The following is a 21,395-nucleotide window of genomic DNA, read 5'->3' as shown; positions in this document are numbered from 1 at the left end:
TGAATGTCCCCCTTTCAGCCTTTTCAATTAATCAATGTGTCTTGAGGCTCTTGTCCTGTTTGCAGTGGTGTCCTTGTATTTGAAATGAGAGCCAGAGGTGATGGCAGTACGTGGTTCTAATTCTTTTCTATCTCTATGTCAAATACAGCATTGTCAGGGAACTGAGAGATATGATAGAGTCACAGCCCTGTTAGCATGGGTATTTAAATATATAGGGAAATTATAACAAGGTCTCAGGGTACCTATTGAAAAGTTATCACACAAAATAGGAAGCTTTATGGAAACTCACCGATACATCTTCTGACGATCTTCCAGTTCTTTGCGCTTGTGATGCTTAAGGACCTGTGTCTTGTCATCTCCAAAAAGCTTGGCTGTGGAAGACAATGAAAAGATGAATTATAGTCTGAGACTGAGATATGAAAAATGTTCTAACTATTCAGTATAAAGACATGCAGTTTTCTCCTCTGTAGTAATAAGCAAAAGGCCAAGTATGCAGCTGACGATTTGCAGATCATTATGAACTTCAAGCTTTCATATCTTTGCAGTTGGCCTTGTGCACCTTTCTTTCTGCCTATTCTTTCTCTAAATGTTCCTTTCCTTACCAAACTGTTCTCAATCATTTGGACCTGGGTGGGCAATCTTTTTCTGTCAAGGTTGATATGGGAGAAGATGGTTCAACTGTTGTCTGGGTCCTCATCCATGTAGGACTATAGAGAGGAAAGGTAAAAGGAAATGAGTGGCCTAGAAGTAGAAGCCTACTCATTTCCTTTGACTTTCCTCTCTATAGTCCTACATGGATGAGGACCCAGAGACCTGTTGAATAATCGTCTCCCATATCAACCTGTCCAAGTGCCAAAATCTTCATCATAGCTATCCTCTGGGTGTTCCCACCATTTGAGGTAAGGCAGGTGGCAGCCAGGGAGTACGGTTGCCAACCCTCCAGGTTTCGACTGGAATTACCAGGAACTGAGCTCTATCTCCAGCAGAATTACCAGCCCTCCAGGTCTATCCTGGAATCCAGGAATTAATGTCAGTCTCCAAGAACCACTTGAGCCACTACTGGAGATGTGACAAGCCACCACTGTGGTCTCACAACAGCATGTCATCTCAAGAGATCTAAGCAGAAAGATGTAGGAGATACAAAGGGAGGGCATTAATAGTCAGTAAAGAGAGGAAAAAACATGGAAACTAGTGCTTGGTAAATGTTGCAAAAAGGAGTTAGGAGACTGGTAGCGGTGTAGAGATAGCCAGGAGTGACAGAAGGAAGGAGCTAAGTATTCATAAGAACATAAGAACATAAGAAGAGCCTGCTGGATCAGGCCAGTGGCCCATCCAGTCCAGCATCCTGTTCTCACAGTGGCCAACCAGGTGCCTGGGGGAAGCCCGCAAGCAGGACCCGAGTGCAAGAACACTCTCCCCTCCTGAGGCTTCCGACAACTGGTTTTCAGAAGCATGCTGCCTCTGACTAGGGTGCCACAGCACAGCCATCATGGCTAATAGCCATTGATAGCCCTGTCCTCCATGAATTTGTCTAATCTTCTTTTAAAGCCATCCAAGCTGGTGGCCATTACTGCATCTTGTGGGAGCAAATTCCATAGTTTAACTATGCGCTGAGTAAAGAAGTACTTCCTTTTGTCTGTCCTGAATCTTCCAACATTCAGCTTCTTTGAATGTCCACGAGTTCTAGTATTATGAGAGAGGGAGAAGAACTTTTCTCTATCCACTTTCTCAATGCCATGCATAATTTTATACACTTCTATCATGTCTCCTCTGACCCGCCTTTTCTCTAAACTAAAAAGCCCCAAATGCTGCAACCTTTCCTCGTAAGGGAGTCGCTCCATCCCCTTGATCATTCTGGTTGCCCTCTTCTGAACCTTTTCCAACTCTAGAATATCCTTTTTGAGATGAGGCGACCAGAACTGTACACAGTATTCCAAATGCGGCCGCACCATAGATTTATACAACGGCATTATGATATCGGCTGTTTTATTTTCAATACCTTTCCTAATTATTGCTAGCATGGAATTTGCCTTTTTCACAGCTGCCGCACACTGGGTCGACATTTTCATCGTGCTGTCCACTACAACCCCGAGGTCTCTCTCCTGGTCGGTCACCGCCAGTTCAGACCCCATGAGCGTACATGTGAAATTAAGATTTTTTGCTCCAATATGCATAATTGTACACTTGTTTATATTGAATTGCATTTGCCATTTTTCCGCCCATTCACTCAGTTTGGAGAGGTCTTTTTGGAGCTCTTCGCAATCCCTTTTTGTTTTAACAACCCTGAACAATTTAGTGTCGTCAGCAAACTAGGCCACTTCACTGCTCACTCCTAATTCTAGGTCATTAATGAACAAGTTGAAAAGTACAGGTCCCAATACCGATCCTTGAGGGACTCCACTTTCTACAGCCCTCCATTGGGAGAACTGTCCGTTTATTCCTACTCTCTGCTTTCTGCTTCTTAACCAATTCCTTATCCACAAGAGGACCTCTCCTCTTATTCCATGACTGCTAAGCTTCCTCAGAAGCCTTTGGTGAGGTACCTTGTCAAATGCTTTTTGAAAGTCTAAGTACACTATGTCCACTGGATCACCTCTATCTATATGCTTGTTGATTCTAATAGGTTACTGAGACAGGACTTTCCCTTGCAGAAGCCATGCTGGCTCTGCTTCAGCAAGGCTTGTTCTTCTATGTGCTTGGTTAATCTAGCTTTAATAATACTTTCTACCAGTTTTCCAGGGACAGAAGTTAAGCTAACTGGCCTGTAATTTCCGGGATCCCCTCTGGATCCCTTTTTGAAGATTGGTGTTACATTTGCCACTTTCCAGTCCTCAGGCACGGAGGAGGACCCGAGGGACAAGTTACATATTTTAGTTAGCAGATCAGCAATTTCACCTTTGAGTTCTTTGAGAACTCTCGGGTGGATGACATCCGGGCCTGGTGATTTGTCAGTTTTTATATTGTCCATTAAGCTTAGAACTTCCTCTCTCGTTACCACTATTTGTCTCAGTTCCTCAGAATCCCTTCCTGCAAATGTTAGTTCAGGTTCAGGGATCTGCCCTATATCTTCCACTGTGAAGACAGATGCAAAGAATTCATTTAGCTTCTCTGCAATCTCCTTATCGTTCTTTAGTACACCTTTGACTCCCTTATCATCCAAGGGTCCAATTGTCTCCCTAGATGGTCTCCTGCTTTGAATGTATTTATAGAAGTTTTTGTTGTTGGTTTTTATGTTCTTAGCAATGTGCTCCTCAAATTCTTTTTTAGCATCCCTTATTGTCTTCTTGCATTTCTTTTGCCAGAGTTTGTGTTCTTTTTTATTTTCTTCATTCGGACAAGACTTCCATTTTCTGAAGGAAGACTTTTTGCCTCTAAGAGCTTCCTTGACTTTGCTTGTTAACCATGCTGGCATCTTCTTGGCCCTGGCGGTACCTTTTCTGATCTGCGGTATGCACTCCAGTTGAGCTTCTAATATAGTGTTTTTAAACAACTTCCAAGCATTTTCGAGTGATGTGACCCTCTGGACTTTGTTTTTCAGCTTTCTTTTTACCAATCCCCTCATTTTTGTGAACAGTTCCCTGTATCTCTCTGTAGCTAAGCATGTTGCAGCTGCCTGATGAGCCAGGAGAAGGCCTCTCAGCACTATACTGGTCGGTCATATGATTTTTCTTTCTTAAATTTAAACAAAAACAGTCAAATCATGACAGACAGTGGTGGTGGTGGTGGTGAAGGACCTTCAGACAGTGGCACAATAAAAAAGAGATGTTTAGTTTTATTGATGAATGGTGCAAGAAAGATGCATTAAAAATTGGCTTCACAAAGTCAACACATTTACAGCAGAATGCATTCTATGCCATCAAGGATTTTCAGTTCAGTATGAAAGAAGAAAAGCAGTGAGAAACCATGCTGAAAACATAAAACACAAGGAATGAGAGAAGCAATATAAAAAGTGTCTCAAAAAGACTCATCCCAAGAAAATCAGGTGACAATAGCTGAAGTAGGGCAGGTTTAATTTCCCACCATTTAAGTTACACAAGCCAAGACTGTGCAAACAAAATGCTTCCAAGAATATTGCCTGATTCTGAAATTGTAAAAAAAAAATCTTGTGGGTAGACAAAAGCAACCAGCACAGCAGCAAATATTTTGATACCAAAATCACTAGAACTTTTGCTTAATGGACTTGGGTCTGATGCCTCCAACAAGGGACACAGGAAATTATTCCCATAACCTGTATGCTAGTTTTCTGTGACAAAGTGAATTAAGTATGGCTTGTTTTTAAAATGACAACAATGAGACGAGTGAGGCAATTGTGACATGGATCTCCAATATTCTAGAGAAGAATGGTCTCAAAATTAACAGCATGTGTTCTTATGTGACTGACAATGCCTCTGTAAATTTTGGAAAACCCAAGTCAGAAATTAAACCAGTTTAATGACCATCTGATACAAGTGAAATACAAATGCCATATAATTCAAAATTGCCACAAACATGGGATGAAGGCTTTGAGTTTTGATGTAGAAACACCTGTCCTCAAGGCATATAGTGAGTTTAGCTTCTTGGCCAAGAAGGTAGTGTCTCTTCCATCCTTTTTTGAGTTTGTAGAAATGGAATACAAAGATGTGCTTCAGCACGTACCAACAAGGTGGCTGTCACCTCTACCTGCTATTGAGTGCATACTACAATGTTGGCCTGCATTGAGGGCATATTTTTTTCAGAAGGGGGAGAAGAATATGTGAAGATTGTGTGGGCAGCTTTCAGTGAGAAAGAACACAAATCTCTCCTTTGTTATGTTTACTTTTTGCACAATCAGATGGTAATCTTTCAAGATGCTGTGAACAAACTGCATGGTGTCATGGAAGGCCTTCATTCAAAACTGAAAAGAAGAAGAGGACAAATTCCATGGAAGATCAACGTGTCTTCAGCTGACAACAGAAAATTCAGAGAGAAGCCTATGTGACATTGACACGGTGCACTGAATACCTGGAGAAATTATATGATGTTGAAACATCACTTTTAAAAACAAATGTCAGCACTCTCACTTCACAATGATGTGAAATGGGGGCAGATTTACAGACTTTTGCTACAGCACACCACACTGAGATTGACATTGACAAGCACTGTGTTTTACAACAAATAAGAGAAGAATAAATTGTCTCCAAGGAGCAGATCAGAGATGGGTGGAGGTTTTCAGACAAATGCCAGAGGGAAGTGGCGACCAAATGAAGAAACTGATCTCTTTGCACACATGCCATTCTTGTGTCTAATGCCTACTGTGAGAAAGTTTTCAGTTTAATGACACAGCTGTGGACAAAGGACACAAACAGGCTGAGTGATAGCATTTTAAAGGGTGATCTACAGGTGCAACTGAACATTAACATGACCTGTGCAGAGTTTCTAGACTTCTTAAAGAAGAACCTAGATCTGCTAAAACAGCAACAGACCAGCTCAAATATAATTTTAAAAACTCAGAAGCTGAGGGCAAACCAACCCAGCTTTAAGGTTAAAACATCACATTACATTTCAAGTATTTTAGTATGAAGGTGTCATGCCAGCCATCTAGCTGCAGAGACGGAGGATAGAACAAGCTTAAGAGGATGACAGAAATGGCTTCTGCATCTGCTAGCGGTTGTCCTTGGAGACTCTCTGGGGGTTTGCTTTTTTTAAAAAAAAAACTCTATTTTAAAGGTTTTCATAGTTTTTACAGAATGACAACGAAATGAAATGCAGAAAGAAAACAGAGTACACCGAGAGAAGACAACACAAAAAAGAACAAAAATAATATAAAATAAACAAAATAAATAAAATAAATAAAAGGGGTATGCTCTGACCTTTAAAGGTCAGGTTTTCCAAGTTTGGGTTTAAACAGTAAAGGCAAATTAAAGAGGTATAGCAATATGCAGAAATTTGGTCTTGGTTTGAAACAAATCTCCAGGAAATTCCTCAGTCAGAGTTGGCAACCCTAAGCGCAGCTCTGGCTTCTCTCACTGGCTAATACTGATAGGCAGGAGCAGGCATGCTGGCTCATTTCATAGAAATTGCTTAGAAGGGTACCAGCACATTTTACTCCATAACTTTATTTCTAGGAGGCTAGAGACTTTCATTAAAAAAAAAAGTAAGCTCAGATTCTGGGCCACCTTTTGGGGTTGCCAATGAATGCTTTCCTGGGTGCCATGGTGCCCACAAACAATGAGTTGTTGACCCTAGCCTAGAATATCAAAGACAGTAGCAACTGAGGCCCTGCCTCTCTCAAAACATAAAAGACTTCTTCTAGGCTTAGTGACATCCTATACAGAAACAGGAGGAAATGGTTATAAAATGGCCATAAAAAGCTTGGTTAGGAACAGTATTCTAGCTATAGACTGAAGAATATGTTATCAAAAGTAGCTGTATATTCTCTACCATTGAATTTTTTAAAATTAGCGATAGTTAAGAAATAAATAATCTTATCGTAGTTGTGACTGACCGAAATGTAAAACAGCAGATATAATCTATTTTCTACCATTGCAGACATGCAATCTGGTTCAGTGTCATATTGAAGTTCATAGCAATGGACCTTTGAGGTGAACATTTTTACACATATTAATAAAAAAACCCTTCTTTGATAAGCAGCTTTTCTGTATGCTAAGGGTACAACTTCCTAACCAAAAAGACTGAACAGAACAATCTGATTTATACATTGGGGGCAAAGAGACATATTTCGTGTCTGGATACCTTGGATTACCTCATTAAATAAGTAAAGTTAGCAACTGAAGCAAACGATTCTCAAGTTTAGCTTAATGTTCTTAGTAAAGGACTCTGCAAAGCACTCACCTCGTCCATCTCGGAGTACCACCTCTTTTTCATCTGTAATCCACCTATAACATGGAAATTCTAAGTAGTCACCAATTGGTGTTTTCACAGTGACATACTTAAGGTACCAATCATCAGGAAACCAATACTTCCGTTTCTCAATTTTTATCAACTGGATCTCACCCAGGTCTTCAGTCACTGTCACATCGTAAGTATCAACCTAGAAGAAGAAAATACATAGGTTGTAATCTGCTGAAGAACACAAAGTGCAGTCACATTTGAATGATGTTCTTCAATGTTCCCATATAATACATTGTCAAGCACACCTAAAATGGGTAGGGCCTGTTCCTAGTTATGAGGTCTGTTCGCAACATGGCTTTGATGAGCCAGTTACCAAGAACCTCGCTTCAGCTGGAACTCTGCACATGCCCAGAACTATGTGTATTTTGTCATTGCTCTCAGCCAGGGGAAGCCAACATGGTGCCCCCTGATGCTGTTGGGACTCCCAACTCCCATAATCTCCATTTTAAGCAATCAGTGCTGTACAATTGCAAAGTTACAGAGAAACCTACAGTGCTTTAAGCCAAATCTCCCCTAGCAGCAGCCATGTATGAGATTGAACATTTGCATGGACCACAACATTAGCACAAGCCTTATTAGTCTACTTGAACCTCTACCATATCCAATACAAACATATCTGTGAGGATTCTGACTGTTGTCAAGTAGGCTGTTTAAGGGGGGAAAATGTGTGGCAGGAGCTGCCTTGTCCTCCTGACCTGGACACTGTCACTTGCTCTGCTCTTGATTCTGATATTGCTTCTAAGGAGGGCAAGCTAGAGCCACCATCAGTATCAGCAAGAGGATTTCAAAGGCTGTTAAAACTCAGATCGTGTGGCTGGAGTTGCCCTGTCCTCCTGGCCTATACATTTGTCATTAGCTATGCTCCTAGATTGGATGGGGTGAGGAGAGAGTGTTTGTGGGGAGGGACCACTTTTTATCAAGGGCAAGGCACTCAGACCCACCATTGACATTGGCAAGGAGCAGCTGCTCTTAACTGTGTTATAAGAACTGTAAGTTTAAGAACTTGTGTTTGAGCTTGCTTTTATGTCCTCCTTACCATTCCTTTTTCCTTGTGGATCATGTCATTTTAGCCTGTGAGTCTAAGGGCAAGGACTGTCTTAATACTAATGTTTGTAAGCAACTCTGGGAGCCTTGTGAATGAATGATTGACTGAATAAATGTCTATTAACCTATTAACCCCAGGAAAGAAACAAATAGCTTCCTCCAGCAAGAATCATCCAGCACTAATTGGATTAAGCCTAAATTTATATTTCCTGGAAAGGTCTCCATCTTTCCCCATAAGAGACATGCAAGTCACATTACTGAGAGTTCTGTTGGCAAGAGACCCCTCATGACCTCCCTGCGATTCTACAGCAAGAAATGTTTGTTGATATGTCTGCAATGACTCAGCTATTTACAATTTATTTAGTTATTTACAATTTAACATTCATTCTGTCCACCATTGCCATTAAAGTACACTCTTGTTACACTGAGCACCCATCAGGAAACCTCTTTCCTATGATGACACGTTGCAGATCCTCAGACGATTCAGCTTTTTGGATACCCCAGGAGGCTATTCCACATCTCTGTTCTTCAAGCCTATTCCATCCCCAAGGATGAGTGCTGAAGTCTTCTTCAGCTTAGCTAAATCCTACTCCTTGCCTCCTCTCCCCATCTCCCAGCCTGAGCCACGTTTGTTATTTTATTCAGTTTAGTCAGGACCCTTGCAGAGTGCATAAGCCAGTTATCCTATAAGGAACATTTTTAAATATATTTTTGAACAGTATTAGGAGGATTCTAAGGAACTCCTGGTGAGAGTCTGATTTGCTCAAAGGCTACTTTATTAGCCATTCTGTCCTTGCCTGAGCCTATTGGTCCTTTGGTGATAGTGAGCCAACTTAGCAGTGGCAGCTGGTACCCACTAGACCTCAGGGAGTTATTAAGATGTCTCAAGGGCAAGTTCTGGTTTTCTTCCCATCCTCCCTTGCAGACATACTGTGGACACTTAAGCACTGCAGTTATATGCACCTAGGCCCAAAGAGATGGATTGAGTCCATAAAAGAAGCCACAGACCTGAACTTACAAGATCTGAACAGGGCGGTTCACGACAGGTGGTCTTGGAGGTCACTGATTCATAGGGTCGCCATAAATCGTAATCAACTTGAAGGCACATAACAATAACAGGTTCAAAGGGCTGTAGAATGCCTACAGCAAGTTTTACTAAGATGCAGATGATAATTTTACTACAACTCTTAAACCGCTAAACAGTAGTCTTTTTCAGGTGTTCTGTTTTTGTGCAAAAGCAACATACAAGGTGAAGACAAAAGGGGAAAGTGTACTAAGCTCCACCCCTTGTCACCCTTCATTAGTTGAAGAGTGAATTTCTGAAGCAGGGAGCCTCCTGTACCCATGGACACCCCCCTCTACAATTTGGAAGCCTGGAAATCTGGTTACAGAAGAGTAGTCAAGGGGCCAGGACCCCTTCAGTGATTCCATCAGGTGCCAACTTGTTTTTCATTATTTTAAAATAAACTCTCTTGCCCCCTGCTCATTTTTATCTTTTCTTCCTGTACCTGTGCGTGTCTTTCTTTAAACATCCTGTAGTGCAAAATTATTTTGTCCATCTTCCTCCTCCCTTACCACATAACAGTCAGCAGCAAAATACACCAATTCTCAGTACAGCACTGAGAGGGCACCACAATGAAACAATGTCCAGGAACTACCAGAAAGCCAGCAGGGAAGAGGTGGAATGCCCTTTTCCCAGGACAGAATGTCAGAGTCTCTATACCACAATGAAAAGGTCCTGTCCTAGGTAGCCCTCTGCTACACTTCAGAACAATGAAAAGTCATGAAGCAAGGCTTCTGAAGGTCATAAACCATAGGCAGATTCATTGGAAGGATGCAGTCCTCCTCCTCTTCCTCCTCCATTAATTAAATTTATATCCAGCCCATCCTCCCAGTAGGTGGTCAGCAAAGGGCAGATATCCTAGGAAGTCTTTCCTCTTTCAACAAGTCTTTTAAGTTGAGACCTATCCCAGTCTGTGTCTGTGTTAGAATTATTTGTTAATATGTGTTTTTTAAAGGTTTTTAACCCTTTTCAAAAAGATGTTTTAAAAGTTTAAAAAAATGTTTTTAACATTGTTTTGTTTTAATTTATTTTAAGGTCTGTTTTTATGATGTTTTAAAGTGTTTTTAGCGTTTCTGTTTGCCACCCTGGGCTCCTGCTGGGAGGAAGGGAGGGCTATGAATCAAATAAAAAAATTAAAAAAATAAGTGTTGGAAGTGGGCCAAGAGCAACTCTGGTTTGGGTTCTTTTGTTTGTATTCCAGAAGGGTCCTCCAGCTGGCTAAGCTTGCCTACCTTTATCTGTGCTCTTCTCTACCTAACTTCCTTCTGTTGTAAACTGATATGCTCAGGGAAGCTAACCTGCCCCTCCTTCCTTTGTCTTATTCGACTGTCTGAGGAGAGAGGAGACAGCTCTCTTTGTTCTTTCTCTTGAACCATGAGGGCAATACCCAAGTCTGGGCATTGCACTTCCAACTTAGGTAGTTAGTTAGAACTAGGTATGCCTTTCCTATCTACTATGTATTTCTATAAATAAAGTAATGTTTTCTTATTTTACTTAGTCTTAAGTCTCAGTGATTTAAATACAGGGTAAAAGCCTGCTTGTTAAGTAAATACACACACGGGCACACACAGCTCGGACCACTGAGTTACTTTGCATATCCATAACATTAAGAAGGTGGAACTAGCCTGTAACTTAATTTCTTATTGGCCACAGAGGCCTTTGGTATCAGAAATTGAAGCTGTGAGCCCACTAATCGCCTACAGCAAATCGTTTCCATTGGTCACACCTGGGAGTGGCAACTGTTTGATCTGCTGATCAGTTGTGAAATTTATCTGAAACTGAATTTTTAAAAAATGGACTTGAGCTGATCCTTTACAGTAAAAAGGGGCAGGGTTTGACTAGCATTGTGTGCCTCTATTTTCAGAACAAAGAGGTGGAGATGCACTGAAACTGCCAGAACAGTAAGTGTGTCTCTACAGTGAATGGATCTCATGATTGCACCAAACAACATTCTATTTCCACTAATGATCCACCTTTTACTAGTCTCAGGTTCCCATAACAGTAGTGTAGTGGCAAATTCAGAAGTGCAGGGTCCCTACATCATAGTCACAGCCTCGCCCCTTCCCCCTTTTATGCTGAATGAGATCCTTGTTAATGACTTCTCCCAAAAAAACAGACATCCTAGGAGTGAATAAGCACTAAAGGGGAGAGTATTAGCTACTGAAAAGAGTCTTCTCAGTAGCAGACTCACTTTGTTTCACTTTGATTGGCTCCAATCAGCAGGAAAGGACAAGGAAGCACATTAGAAGACGCTTCTCAGTGGCTAATGCACTCCCCTTTCATACCGATTGGCTCATAGGATACTGGAGACATTGGGATCCTGCTCCTCCCCCCAAAAAGGGTCTAAGACCCCCACAAGACCACAGACAACTACACCCCTACCCATAAACTTGTGATACTTCACTCTCAATCTTGTCTTCTTGGAAGCATATGATCAGGAGTCCAAAGATGCTCTCTCTCAGAAGCTCTTCAGCAAGGAAATCTTCGCATTCTCTGAAATGCAAGACTCTGCTCAAGGAGGTAACATCTAACTAGATAACTTAGATTGACTTTAGTATTTAATTTGCAAGTAGGTATGTGTGATTATTATCTTCCCTTTTCCTTCCTTTCTTCCCTTTTCCCAAATAAAGTTATATATTTACAGTTGGCTTCATTGGCTTCAAAAGGTGGTTCTGTGGAATCTCACACTAAAACAATTCCCCACGTGTTTGACTGCATGGGTGTTATTGTTAGCACACAAGCTGTTTATTTTACAAGCTTGTATTAAGTTCTGTGTCATCTGGGTTCTGGGAAAGTAATCCCAATGCCCGTCTTTATGGTGGGGTTGAGGCTAGAGATGGGGTGAAGGGAGTGGTTCTGGGCAATAGGGCTTGGAAACTCCTCAAACAGCTGGGCAGACTAGGATGCAGCTGGAGGTTCCTCCTGTCTGAAGGTATCATATTATACTTCTTTGTTGGGAGGAATTTTAAAGTGAACTTTCATCGGGTTTTTTTTCTTCTTTACTGCCAGACCAATTTTTCTAAAATAGTTCATATTAAAAGCAAAATTATAATATGCATTTTAGTTACTAATAAACAAAATAACAGTTACTTTTCCATTCTCTATCTTGCATTAGCAATATTTATACATAAAAATCAGACTCATATGAATGGCTCAAAGGCACTTTAGTAGCGGTACTGCATTCATATAGCAAGCTACATCAGCTCATACAGATTGGAGAGTTTAATTTATGCCTCTAAGGTCTTTTTTTGTTTGTTTATCACTACATGATAAACTACTACTACTCTTTGTGTGAAGCTGTTTTATTTGATAGTTCTTTTCTTAATCAAGTATTGGCCTGCATATCATAGAATCATAGAATGGTAGAGTTGAAAGGGGCCTATAAGGCCATCAAGTCAATGCAGGAATCCAAATCAAAGCATTCCTGACAGATGGCTGTCCAGCTGCCTCTTGAATGCCTCCAGCGTCAGAGAGCCCACTACCTCTCTAGTTAATTGGTTCCATTGTTGTACGGCTTTAACAGGAAGCTTTTCCTGATGTCCAGTCGAAATCTGGCTTCCTCCCACTTGAGCCCATTATTCCGTGTCCTGCACTCTGGGACATTTGCCTTTTTTGCAGCCACATTGCACTGTTGGCTCATGCTTCTTTTTGACAGATGATTAGCTAATGATAAAAATAATTCTATGACAACAAGCCTGTGATAAAGATTTCAGGAAAACAAGCAATCTGATAATGATATCACTTAACCACAAAGAAAACCATGAGAATATGCTATTGAAAATGGAAATGGACTGCAAGTTGATCCTGACTTAAGGCTACCCTATGAATAGGGGTTTCATGGTAAGAGGTATTCAGAGGGGGTTTACCATTGCCTCCCTCTGAGGCTAGTCCTCCCCAGCTGGCTAGGGCCTGTTCAGCTTGCCACAGCTGCACAAGCCAGCCCCTTCCTTGTCCACAACTGCCAGCTGGGGGGCAACTAGGCTCCTTGGGACTATGCAGCTTGCCCACGGCTGCACAGATGGCAGCCCCGAGCCACTCACTGTGGGGGTGATCTTTAGCTGGCCCTTTACACCCAGGAGACACAAGCGGGGATTTGAACTCACAGACTCTGGACTCCTAACCAGGCTCTCCTCCCCACTGTGCTATACCAGCAGGACATAATATGCTATTAGGTAAGGTAACATAAAACCAGGGTTGTGGAGTCGGTACGCCAAACCTTCCACTCCGACTCCTCTATTTTTCTACTGTCTGACTCCGACTCCACCCAAAATTGCTTCCGACTCCACAGCCCTGGAAAGCGCTGTAAATGTCTTTTTAAATTGGGAGCATTTTTATCGCTGCCTGAATATGCACTGATCTTGGCATCACAGCATTTGTCTTCATCTGGGTCCTGTGTCATACACTGACACACAAAATGTTTTCCATCTGAGATATGGTGAAATACTCAAATACAGCTGACTTAATGGGAAGCTTCTTTGACATTTTGAATTTATATTTTAAAAAATTTGTCAATCAAAATTTATTTTGAAGCCGGAGTCGGAACATTTCTACCGACTCCATCCAAAATTGCTCCCGGCTCCACGACTCTGACTCCACAGCCCTGCATAATACAGCCCTTTGGTGGTCCTCTTAGAAAACAAACAAAATATGAAAAACAGTAAAAATATGCAAATATGACTGATCCAAAATGAACCAGAATGGTTGTTACCCCAGACTAAGGTTTCATGCTGAGAACTGAATATAAGACATGAATTGTATAATTGCTCTGATACAATAAGGAATAACTTAGAGCTTTATCCCTTGCAAAGCTCTTTCCATGGTCTATAGCAGCCTTTCCCAACCAGTGTGCCACCAGATGTTGTTGGACCACAATTCCCATCTTTCCTGACCATTGGCAATGCTGGCTGAGGCTGATGGGAGTTGTGGTCCAACAACATCTGCAGGCACACTGGTTGGGAAAGGCTGGTCTATAGTATACAGACTCAGACAATCACCCTATGATCCCACCACTTTGTTTATATGTAAAGCAGGCCTGGATTAATCATTGAACTATGAATGCTGCATCCCAGGATCCCAACAACAGTGTAATTATTACTCAGTCGTTTCCCAGTGTGGGGATTGTATGGCATCATTTGTCTATGTGCTTATATTTGCATGCATATGTGCCCCAAAATCAAGGTATTATTTTTCCACATATCTTTCCTTGGAGATTTAACTTCCAGTGACCTGGGGAAAGGTGTGCGTGAAACTCCTGGAAACTCTAGTCATGTTTTAAGAGTCTTCCCAAGAGTCTTCCCAAAGGGGAAAATGGGGGAAACAGGCACCAGAAAATAGGAATTATCCCTGAGAAAGAATTAGAGCATGTCAAATTGTCACAGTTTATAAGAAGCCTGGCTCATTTTCCATGGAGACCATTTGACTCTCACTTCTAAGTCTGTGCATTGTATTTTTATTCTATCTTTTTGCCAAAATCCTTTCCTTACTTAAGAGGAGATTATATGCTTGGTTCATGTACAACATTCCTTACGCATCAGAAAATTCATTTCTGTTGCTAGTGCTACAATGACCAGAAGAGATACAGTTTGTACAGTTTGGACACAACATTTAAATAATAAAAAAAATTCTAGGTGGTCTGGTTCAAAAGATATAAACCAAAATATCAGCTGCCCTCCTCTGAAACTTCTGTTAGTACCAGCTGCTCTAATCCCTGACCTTTCAGGTTTTTAGTTCATATTTGCACGCAGATCCCATCCTGAATGCTCAGAGAGATTTTTAGAGAGTTCCACCTGGTGGCAACCACCCTGTTTAGTTTTTTGGGACTTGCTTCTGAGGAAACATGTATAGGATTGCACTACCACAGACGATCACAGCAGATCTTGGTAGGCATACACAGTAAACATTTTGTTTCATATTTGCAATATGACTTGCAAAAAATGTCATATCTTTCAAATAATTTTTGAACAGAAATTTGAAAAGTGTACATGCTGCAGTGTTATACTTTTCTAATTAAGTACTCAAACAAGTTTAAGTTTTACTGGACTGTTGAAGAGGGCAGTTTATTTGTCTTATTCATAATCTGTTTTGAAAACCTTCCCAATATAAAGCTTTTCTGGGAGTAAAGCTACATGCTAATTCCACTTACCTGGGAGTTAACCCCACTGAATTCAGCAGGACTTACTTTTGAGAAGACATGGTTAGGATTGTGCTGAAAATCAGTGGGACTTTTGGCTGAACATAGAAAACAATTGTGTTGTAAATCATTCTCTCCCCCTTCTGATCCTTTTTTTAAGCAGTTAGGCAGGGCTTACTTAGATGTCACTGCTTTTATCTGGCAAGAAACTAATACTTAAAAAAAATGGTTTGCAATGGTCATCTGGTTTTGACAATATGGGGTGTATGTATTTTTACATTTCCAGTGTATATATAGAATATTTCCAAAAACCCTGTGAGGTAGGCTTGGAAACCAAGGCACCTCACAACAAAAAATAAAGCCATTTAATACCCAATAACCATAAAACATGTATAAAACAGTTGCAAAACAGCTTAAAGTGGCATGATTCTGAATCTGTGTTGGAATTGCTTTTTAATATGTTCTTAAACTTTCTTTTTTAAAATGTTTTTAATCTTAGAAGATGTTTTGATAGTTTTTTTTAAGTAACATTTTTGAAGATGTTTTGTTTTAATGTGTTTTAATGTTTGTTTTTATGAAGTTTTAATGTTTTTAGTGTTTTTGTTTGCCGCCCTGGGCTCCTGCTGGGAAGAAGGGCAGGATATAACAACAACAACAACAACAACAATTTTGGGTTGGGTGAGTGAAGTTCCTTATCACTGAATTGCAGTCCTGTGCATACTTCCCTGTCTGAGTAAGCCCCATTAAATACATTGGGACTTGCTTCTGAGAAAACATGTATAGGATTGCACTATAAATATCTTTACAGGTTGTGTAAATAATAAACATTTTTGACATTTATGCTTATATAAATATTTCTTCATACTGTGTCTTGGTATGTATTTGATTTCATGTTATGGTTGTAAATTATTATTTCCTCTAAAATTTAAATATGCCCTTCTTCCTTGGGGTGGTCATGGTCCCCTTCTGTTGTTTTCACCCTGAGGGGCAGATTAGGCTAAGAGATGGTGTGTAGCCCTTGGTCACCCAGTAAACTTTGTAGCTTATTTCCATTTGAAATTTTAAGTTAAATGATTTAAATGGAGGCAAAGTTTATGAAGCAATGCAGATCCACACAGCACATTTAAAGCACATCCAACTCGCATTTAAAGCACATGACTTCCCCTGGGAAGTATAGTTTCCCCCTCACAGTTATAGTTCCCAACACCCTTAACAAACTACAGTTCCCATGATTCTGTGTGGGATTCAAGTGTATGTTGAATGTGCTTTAAGTGCATGGTGTGGATCTGCCCCTAGTGAATTGAAAAAAGCAATTTTAAAAGATAATCTTTAAACAGGGGAAGGGCTGTATCTCAGTGGTAGGGCACAAGCTTTGCATGCAAAGGTCCAAAATCCAATATCTGTACTCCTGAAGAGCCAATGTTAGTCCATGTCATCAGTACTGAGCTAGATAGTACCAAATGGCCTGAGTCAGTATAAGGCAGATTCCTTTGTGCCTAAATAAATTCAGAGCACCCTAGATAAATTCAGAGCACCCTAGCGAGGGAGCCTGCTCCACAAGCTAGAGGGAGCCCCAGCTGACGAAGCGTCAAGGCCCCAGCTGACAAAGCGTTAAGGTGAGTTAAGCAGCAGAGCGAGTTCAGCAGCAGGGCAAGGAGGCCAGGGCCCCCCACTCTGCCCGTCTGTTCCCTGACCTCAACCAAACCGCAGTTTCCAACCCATTGACGTAATAAACCTTAAACAAAAGTATGCAGGTAAGAAGCCAGCAGGGGTGTGGGGGCTTTCCAGTGTTTTGCACTGCCTGCAGCATGTACGACTATCTGCCTGTTGGACAGAAGTCGTGGGTGTGCTCTCGGTGCAATGAGCTCCTGGCTCTCCAGGAACGACTTCATTTCCTTGAGGCCAAGGTGGCGGACCTGGAAAAGCTGATAGAGGCAGAGACGTGTGTGGAGGAGGCCTTCAGGGACATTATAGCTGTGTCCCACTCCAAGGATGATAGCTCTTCTGCTATCATGGAGAACGATGGTCTCGGAGAAGGAGAGCATCCAGCCGAGGGAGAGGGAAACAATCCCTTAGAAGGGACCCATTCCATGGGGGATGTGCAGCTATCCTCTCGTGCCGAGGATATATCTCCAGGGGGTGGAGGGATCCTTATAGTGGGTGATTAGGAACATAGACAGTGGGGTGTGTGATGGGCGTGCAGACCGCAAGGTGTTTTGCCTGCCTGGTGCGAAGGTTGCGGATATCGCCCGTAGTTTAGTTTGGTAGACAGTGCTGGGGAGGAGTCAGTGGTCGTCGTGCATGTTGGCACCAACGACATGGGGAAATGCAGCCGTGAGGTCCTGGAAGCAAAATTTAGGTTGCTAGGTAGGATGCTGAAAGCCAGGACCTCCAAGGTGGCTTTCTTTGAAATGCTACCGGTTCCACGCGCAGGACCAGCCAGACAGGCACAGCTTTGCAGTCTCAATGCGTGGATGAGATGATGGTGTCGAGTGGGAGGGTTTGGATTTGTTAGGCACTGGGGAACATTTTGGGACAAGTAGGACCTGTACAAAAGGGATGGGCTCCACTTGAACCAGAATGGAACCAGACTGCTGGCACTTAACATTAAAAAGGTAGCAGAGCAGCTTTTAAACTGACTGAGGGGGAAAACCCGACAGGAGCTGAGGAAGGTCCGGTTCGGAATAAACCTCCCCCCTGGGATAAAGACCAAAGAAATGATGAAATTTTAAAAGGGGTAGGCCTAGAAGTAGGCATTGTGAGAGCAGGGGCACAGGATATAAATTCAGAAGGGCAAAATTACCACAGGCCAAACCACAAGTGCCAAAGACACTTGAAGAGAGACACTGCTTACAAGTGCCTGTACGCTAATGCTAGGAGCCTGCGAACCAAGATGGGAGAACTGGAGTGCTTGGTCTTAGAGAAGAGCACTGATATAGTGAGCATAACCGAGACCTGGTGGAATGGAGAAAACTAGTGGGATACGGTTATCTCTGGATATAAACTATATCGGAAGGACAGGGAAGGACGTATTGGCGGTGGAGTCGCTCTATACGTGAATGAAAGCATTGAACCCAGCAAGCTCGAAACCCCAAAAGAGGCAGACTCCTCCACAGAATTGTTGTGGGTAGTGATACCATGCCCCAGGAGGGACTTAATACTGGGAACGATCTATCATCCCCCTGATCAAAATGCTCAGGGAGACCTTGAGATGAGATATGAAATTGAGGAAGCATCCAAACTAGGAAATGTGGTAGTAATGGGTGACTTCAACTACCCGGACATAGACTGGCCGCATATGTGTTCCAGTCATGACAAAGAAGCAAAATTTCTAGATATTCTAAATGACTATTCCCTAGACCAGTTGGTCATGGAACTGACCAGAGGGACGGCAACCCTGGACTTAATCCTCAGTGGGGACCGGGACCTGGTGTGAAATGTAAGTGTTGTTGAACCAATTGGGAGCAGTGACTACAGTGCTATTAAATTCAACATACATGTAACTGGCCAATTGCCAAGAAAATCCAACACGGTCACATTTGACTTCAAAAGAGGAAACTTCACAAAAATGAGGGGATTGGTAAAAAGAAAGCTGAAAAACAAAGTCCAGAGGGTCACATCACTCGAAAATGCTTGGAAGTTGTTTAAAAACACTATATTAGAAGCTCAACTGGAGTGCATACCGCAGATCAGAAAAGGTACCGCCAGGGCCAAGAAGATGCCAGCATGGTTAACGAGCAAAGTCAAGGAAGCTCTTAGAGGCAAAAAGTCTTCCTTCAGAAAATGGAAGTCTTGTCCGAATGAAGAAAATAAAAAAGAACACAAACTCTGGCAAAAGAAATGCAAGAAGACAATAAGGGATGCTAAAAAAGAATTTGAGGAGCACATTGCTAAGAACATAAAAGCCAACAACAAAAAATTCTATAAATACATTCAAAGCAGGAGACCATCTAGGGAGGTGATTGGACCCTTGGAAGATAAGGGAGTCAAAGGTGTACTAAAGAACGATAAGGAGATTGCAGAGAAGCTAAATGAATTCTTTGCATCTGTCTTCACAGTGGAAGATATAGGGCAGATCCCTGAACCTGAACTAACATTTGCAGGAAGGGATTCTGAGGAACTGAGACAAATAGTGGTGACGAGAGAGGAAGTTCTAGGCTTAATGGACAATATAAAAACTGACAAATCACCAGGCCCGGATGGCATCCACCCGAGAGTTCTCAAAGAACTCAAAGGTGAAATTGCTGATCTGCTAACTAAAATATGTAACTTGTCCCTCGGGTCCTCCTCCGTGCCTGAGGACTGGAAAGTGGCAAATGTAACACCAATATTCAAAAAGGGATCCGGGGGGATCCCAGAAATTACAGGCCAGTTAGCTTAACTTCTGTCCCTGGAAAACTGGTAGAAAGTATTATTAAAGCTAGATTAACTAAGCACATACAAGAACAAGCTTTGCTGAAGCAGAGCCAGCATGGCTTCTGCAAGGGAAAGTCCTGTCTCAGTAACCTATTAGAATTCTTTGAGAGTGTCAACAAGCATATAGATAGAGGTGATCCAGTGGACATAGTGTACTTAGACTTTCAAAAAGTGTTTGACAAGGTACCTCACCAAAGACTTCTGAGGAAGCTTAGCAGTCATGGAATAAGAGGAGAGGTCCTCTTGTGGATAAGGAAATGGTTAAGAAGCGGAAAGCAGAGAGTAGGAATAAACGGACAGTTCTCCCAATGGAGGGCTGTAGAGAGTGGAGTTCCTCAAGGATCGGTATTGGGACCTGTACTTTTCAACTTGTTCATTAACGACCTAGAATTAGGAGTGAGCAGTGAAGCAGCCAAGTTTGCTGATGACACTAAATTGTTCAGGGTTGTTAAAACAAAAAGGGATTGCAAAGAGCTCCAAAAAGACCTCTCCAAACTGAGTGAATGGGCGGAAAAATGGCAAATGCAATTCAATATAAACAAGTGTAAAATTATGCATATTGGAGCAAAAAAACTGAAGTTCACATATACGATCATGGGGTCTGAACTGGCGGTGACCGACCAGGAGAGAGACCTCGGGGTTGTAGTGGACAGCACAATGAAAATGTCGACCCAGTGTGCGGCAGCTGTGAAAAAGGCAAATTCCATGCTAGGGATAATTAGGAAAGGTATTGAAAATAAAACAGCCGATATCATAATGCCGTTGTATAAATCTATGGTGCGGCCACATTTGGAATACTGTGTACAGTTCTGGTCGCCTCATCTCAAAAAGGATATTCTAGAGTTGGAAAAGGTTCAGAAGAGGGCAACCAGAATGATCAAGGGGATGGAACGACTCCCTTACAAGGAAAGGTTGCAGCATTTGGGGCTTTTTAGTTTAGAGAAAAGGCGGGTCAGAGGAGACATGATAGAAGTGTATAAAATTATGCATGGCATTGAGAAAGTGGATAGAGAAAAGTTCTTCTCCCTCTCTCATAATACTAGAACTCATGGACATTCAAAGAAGCTGAATGTTGGAAGATTCAGGACAGACAAAAGGAAGTTCTTCTTTACTCAGCGCATAGTTAAATTATGGAATTTGCTCCCACAAGATGCAGTAATGGCCACCAGCTTGGATGGCTTTAAAAGAAGATTAGACAAATTCATGGAGGACAGGGCTATCAATGGCTACTAGCCATGATGGCTGTGCTGTGGCACCCTAGTCAGAGGCAGCATGCTTCTGAAAACCAGTTGTCAGAAGCCTCAGGAGGGGAGAGTGTTCTTGCACTCGGGTCCTGCTTGCGGGCTTCCCCCAGGCACCTGGTTGGCCACTGTGAGAACAGGATGCTGGACTAGATGGGCCACTGGCCTGATCCAGCAGGCTCTTCTTATGTTCTAAAATGAGGAAAGAGACCAAACGGCCACAGTGAGTCTGAAATTTGTTTACTGTATGTATTTTAGTTACAACATTTTTATATACCACTTTATTGTAAAAGAGAGCCAGTGTGGTGTAGCGGTTAAGGTGTTGGACTATGACCTGGGAGACCAGGGTTCGAATCCCCACACAGCCATGAAGGTCACTGGGTGACCTTGGGCCAGTTACTGCCTCTCAGCCTCAGAGGCAGGCAATGGGAAACCCCCTCTGAATACTGCTTACCACGAAAACCCTATTCATAGGGTCACCATAAGTCGGAATCAACTTGAAGGCAGTCCATTTCCATTTTTATTGTAAAAAACCTCAAAGCAGTTTATAGAAGGAATTAAAACAATAAAAGTATGGGCAAAAACAGTTAAAGACAGGTATTTAAAAGCATTCAAAATAACAAAACCAACA

At 41.9% G+C, this 21,395-nt stretch overlaps 1 protein-coding gene across 2 annotated transcripts in view; it reads right to left on the bottom strand.

The window, feature by feature from the left end:
* The window catches only part of ALOX5 (arachidonate 5-lipoxygenase), an 86,291-nt gene that overhangs the window by 53,174 nt on the left and 11,722 nt on the right, over nucleotides 1-21,395 (bottom strand). For both annotated transcript variants that reach the window (XM_061585545.1, XM_061585555.1), the window contains 2 exons: nucleotides 6,811-7,009; nucleotides 290-371 (listed from right to left, as the gene is read on the bottom strand). In XM_061585545.1, coding sequence (XP_061441529.1) covers nucleotides 290-371; nucleotides 6,811-7,009 — 281 coding nt within the window. The remainder of the gene's footprint in view (nucleotides 1-289; nucleotides 372-6,810; nucleotides 7,010-21,395) is intronic.

The sequence above is a fragment of the Rhineura floridana genome, chromosome 1 (genome assembly GCF_030035675.1).
Source record: "Rhineura floridana isolate rRhiFlo1 chromosome 1, rRhiFlo1.hap2, whole genome shotgun sequence".
Classification (NCBI taxonomy): Eukaryota; Metazoa; Chordata; class Lepidosauria; order Squamata; family Rhineuridae; genus Rhineura; species Rhineura floridana.
The sequence above is the reverse complement of the archived record's forward strand: the minus strand, read 5'-3'. Positions and strand labels throughout refer to the sequence as shown.